Source organism: Chaetura pelagica, unplaced genomic scaffold, assembly GCF_000747805.2.
Source record: "Chaetura pelagica isolate M959 unplaced genomic scaffold, ChaPel_1.0 scaffold676, whole genome shotgun sequence".
NCBI classification, from domain to species: Eukaryota; Metazoa; Chordata; class Aves; order Apodiformes; family Apodidae; genus Chaetura; species Chaetura pelagica.
Window position 1 is genome coordinate 969,070 of NW_009953724.1, and position 4,743 is coordinate 973,812.

Below are 4,743 nucleotides of genomic sequence, written 5' to 3' on the forward strand. Positions count from 1 at the left end.
GGGGCTGAGGGAGCAACGGGAGGAGTTGGCGGAAGAGTTTTGCTCCGGTGACGTGTTCGCGGTGGCGGATCCGGGGTGAGGAAGGGGGTGACAGGGAAGGGTTGGGATGACGGACAAGTTCACCCTCCCGGAACCGCCGCCTGACAACTCGGCGACTTCTGGCCCTGAGCCGGGAGCCCGGGGAGTTGGGGTCGGGGCGAGAAGTTGCCGAGTTCCCGTGTCGGCCCCGCGTGGGTCCCCCCTTCCCACCCACCTCCCACGCAGGTTGGGATGAGGCTGGAGCCCCAGCCCGAGCTGTGACCCCCTGCCCTAGGGTGTTGTGTTCTACAGGGGCAGGGTCTGCCGGGGCTGTTTGCAGCTGTTGGGTTCGTGTTCCGTGTCATTCATGTCACAGTGAGGGCTGCGTGGCCTCCCTGCTGATTTAGCTGAGGCAAACACCTGCAGAACCACTTGTTTTCCAAGCCCTCCCACCGTCCAGGAGGAAGGATGGATCCCCAGGTGCTGCCCCTGTGGGATGGTGGGTGCAAAGCGATGGGGGGGCTGGTTCCTTTCCTCCCCCTCTCAGCCCCAACCACAGCAGGGTTTAAACGTTGGGGTCCCAAAATGGAGCAGAGGATCCGCTGAGGAGCCAATCCCAGGGAGTTTTGGGTTCCAGGGCACTGACAAGACGTCAAACATGGACTCACATGCACAGAGAATTAGTGCTCCTGTCTCTCGACCCTGCTGCCAGCTCAGGGCAGTAACTGCTGGTCTGTGTTTCTTGGGTGCTGTAAAAGTCTCCGGGCACTATTTGCACAGCCTGACTCTTCCCCCAGTAACCTCGTGGTGTTAAAAATTCTCCCTTTCTCTGTTGATCCTGTGCAGTTTTGCAAGGGCAGGGACAGGTGGGCAGCCTTCTCCAGCTATCAGGACAGGGAACTTTTTCCCTTTCCCAGCCGAAAGCTCCTGTGACCTCTTCTTTCTGATACAGTTTCAACTGGATCATCGGCAGAGTTAGTGTTTCTAGGCGTGAATTTAGTTGCTGTTCATTTGTCTGGATGTATCTTCTGGGCACCTTTCTATTTCAATGACTTTGGGCTCCTCTGCAATAATGTTTCCACCACATTCTGCAGCTGCTACAGCTTTATCCTGCCCGCAAGACCAACCCGGGGCACCTCTGGGTGCCACCCACACTTGACACCATTTCCAGTCGTTGCTGTTCTTGCCTTGTCCTTTTCATACATATTTATCAGTGATACGAAAGACTAATATTTGCCCAGTATCGTGTACAACTCGTTTTACTGAAGGGCTTGGAATACGAATATTGGTTTTGGGTGAAAATCAGGCTGCTGGCACAGAACCCTGTGAGTAAAACTTTGGACACTGCTGTAAGGATTTGGAAACAGTCTTTTTTTTTGTTGGGTGTTTTGGGTTTTTTTTCCCCAACTGAGATGGTACAAACTCTGCTGCAGGAATGAAGGAAGAAAGAGGGTAAAGGAAACAGGAACAAGAGCATCTTCAGGGAGAGGAGGGGCCAGGCTGTGCTGTAGTAATTTGATACTAACCTGGGTCATTAGCATCGTCATGACCTGGCTGGGTACTTTTAGAAAAAGAAAACAATCCACCCATGTTAAACAAAACTTGATGGGAGCTGGAACTAAGTTAAGTTTTTATGGTCTGTGTCTTGTGGCCGATCTATTGAAACTCTTAACTCTGTGCTGGGGTGTTTTAGAGGAGCTTTCTCATATGGGTTTCATCTGGTGTCTAGCAAGATACAAGCCCTGTGCTTTCTGTCTTCTCCCTGGCTGCCCTTTTCTCACAGGACTTGTAAAATCTGGGTTATTTCTGAGATGAGCTGCAATATTTGGGTCTGCTTGGCTGATTCCAGCTGAAGGCAGTGGGGTGGACTCGTTTCCATAGGAAATCCAGATCAGTACAAGTTGTTAAGCCTCATGGCATTGGAGGTGTCTCATGCGTGTAGACCACAGAGGTTTTGCTGTGCTGGATGGACACAGCTCCCAGATATATCCCTACTTGGACACTGCCAGGCTGTTTGCTGCTTGGACAGTGTCAATCACGACAGGTTTTGGTATCTTGAGTTGTCAGATAAGGACATTACTGATGTTGTGGGTAACAAAAATGCCTCATTTCCTGACAGTGTCACTTGGAGATTTACAACTTGGCTGGGCTGCTGAACTCAGCCTGTGTTAACCTTTCGAATTAACATGGAGGTGTAAAAGCTTGGTAACGTGGCACGTAGGCCAAGGTATGTGTGTGGTGGCCTCTCAGAAAGACAGCTCTTGATTTATTTTATTTTTAAGATGTGTGGAGCTTTCCAGCCATTGACTGCAGTGGGTGTGGAACAAGCCAGTTCCCCCCAAGACATCTTCTGGATCAAATGGGTCCCCTGGTCTCAAACCACACTTCCACTGGTGATACAAAACCCTGAGATAAGCCCTGCTGAGAATAGTGCTTTTCTTCTTGGAATTCAGCCCTGAAGGCAGCAAATTGTTGAGGAGCAAGAAGAACTGTTGGAGATGCTGCAGGAGGGTGTAGATAGAAAAAGATCCAGCAGCTTTAAGGATGCTGTAAAGAATTTCCTTTGGTTCTTACTCTCACAAGGAGATTTTGTAAGCTCTGAAATAACCTCTCTAGGCAGGTAATCAGCTTACAGAGATACTATTGTTTGATAGTGCCCCATTTTACTTTGTTTTCCTATCTAGGACAAGATCCATCCTTCTTCCTCTTCCTTCCTGTCCCCTTCCTAACAGGCCTTTCATGCACACTAGTCCAAACCCCTATGATTTTGATGCCAGAAGGATCTTGGCTTTCCTGGAGGAATCCTGACCCCTGAACTGTGCCAGGCCTTGTGGTGGCAGTTGGAGGGAAGGCAGCAGAGATGGGCTGTGTCTCTACCTCTGCTGCTTCTAGTTTGAGGGCTTGTCAAACTAGGCCTGGTTAGCTGTGATTACAGCACAGCTGGAACTACTGCATCCCCTCAGCATCCCAGGTCAGGACTGCTGAAACACAGTTAAACTCTTCTAAATCAGTGTTTCACTCTTCTAAAACAAGAGCACCTAAACCTTTGGCCACAGCAAGGAAGTCCTAAAGGTAAAAGAGATAGGGCAGTGGTTTCTGGTGAACAGGACCTGTCCTGGGCTTCTGCTTAAGCTAAATGAACCCTTCACCTCTGTGTCAAGGAGTATATATCTCTGAAAGGAATGGCACACTTCAAACAGGTGAAAAGAACTGATTTCCTTCAAAAGGAATGAAACCTCTAAACCACTTTGATCCTTGCATGGGGGTGACTGGAGTGGCTTAGGCCAACTGCTAATCTGAGCATGAGCACAGTGCTTTAAAGAGCAGATCTTCTGGATCAGGGACAGCCCTTTGCAGGGCATGCAGCACAGCCCTGCAGGACCCCCCCCGAGCCCTGCAGGACCCACAGCCCTGCTGGACCCAGCCTGGGCTGCACGGGGCTGTGCTGCAGGAACACTGAGCAGGCTGCTCTGTGCCTGCAGCTGAGCTGTGGGGTGTAACCAGCAGGGCTGTTAGGGATGTGCTGCTGTGTGCTGTCACTAAAAAGTGGGAAGATATCTCTGCAGTCATGTCCTGAACCACCTGGGTGGCAGAGGTAAAAGTTTGTCCCCTTCACCTGCTGCCCCTGGCCCGGGTGTAGGTCGGAGGGGTCTCCTCTGCCCTCCCTGGCCAGTGGGGCAGCCTGGCAGTGCATCTGTGTTTTCCACTGGTATATAATGAAGGGAAAAGAGTGGGATGAGAGGCAGGGGTTTGGAAGGGATCAGCTGCCTTTTTAGCACAGACTGAGGACACAGACTGTCAGCAGCCTTGGCATAGTGGAGGGTCTGCAGGGGAGATACAGGTTCCCTCTTAGATCTGTAAGAGTATCTAGAAATCTTCCCTCAGCATCTCTGGAGAGATGCTTCCTTCCCCTTCTCTGGAGATACTCAAGACCCCCCTGGATGCAGTCCTGAGTAATGTGCTCTGGGCAATCCTGCTTTAGTGGGTGAGCTGGACTAGATGATCTCTAGAAGTCCCTTCCAACTCTGACAATTCCATGACCTAGATTGCAGAATTTCAGAGAGGACTCTTAATAGATGTAATTCTCAGCACCACTTTCTGAGAGCCACAAGCTTCTGAGTCCTTGATAAGATAAGCTGCAGTCTTGTGTGGAGAAAGCATTAATATTTGAGTACATTTTAAGATCTTCAGATGAGCCCTTGCAGGTGAGGAGGCAGTAATTTCTTTACAGTTGGCCCTTGTGTTCAGCTTCTCAGGAGGTGAATTTGGAGCAAGATAGCAGCTTCTGCCACTTGGATCTTTCTAAAAACCTCTCATGCAGTGGAGGTATTTTTTTTTCCTTTCTAATCACAGTATGTGGTTCAGTATGACAAGTCTCTTCCCTTCTCTCTGCAGCTGCTGAAAAGTCTGAAGAGGCTGTCTGAGTTGCCCATCACAGTTGACATTCTTGTGGTAAGAGCTGTGAAATCTCTCACACTTTCAACGTGTCTGTCAATTCACAGGATGTTTGGTGCAGAAATGCTGCTTTCCTTAGAATGGGGCGTGTTGCCTCAGCCACCTGCTACACCCTGGTGTCATGGGAACAATTGTGATAAAGTTCTGGAGACTCCAGGCATGGGAAGGAGTGTTTCAGAGCAAGTGTGAAGCCATGGAGGACAGTTGTCAGCCTCAGTTCTTCCAGGAGCTTAATGCTTGACTGAGAGACGAGGATCAGAGAGGTTCTTA

General features: G+C 49.9%; 2 protein-coding genes across 2 annotated transcripts in view; one reads left to right on the forward strand and one right to left on the reverse strand.

The window, feature by feature from the left end:
* Positions 1 to 1,608, reverse strand: part of LOC104391362 (circumsporozoite protein-like) — a 2,824-nt gene extending 1,216 nt beyond the window's left edge. Inside the window, exon 1 of the mRNA XM_010000629.1 lies at positions 1,545 to 1,608. Within this exon, the coding sequence (XP_009998931.1) occupies positions 1,545 to 1,608 (64 nt within the window). The remainder of the gene's footprint in view (positions 1 to 1,544) is intronic.
* A 1,592-nt stretch (positions 1,609 to 3,200) lies between these two features.
* Positions 3,201 to 4,743, forward strand: part of TCEB3 (transcription elongation factor B (SIII), polypeptide 3 (110kDa, elongin A)) — an 8,579-nt gene continuing 7,036 nt past the window's right edge. Inside the window, exons 1-2 of the mRNA XM_010000630.1 lie at positions 3,201 to 3,218; positions 4,414 to 4,470. Of these exons, the coding sequence (XP_009998932.1) occupies positions 3,201 to 3,218; positions 4,414 to 4,470 (75 nt within the window). The remainder of the gene's footprint in view (positions 3,219 to 4,413; positions 4,471 to 4,743) is intronic.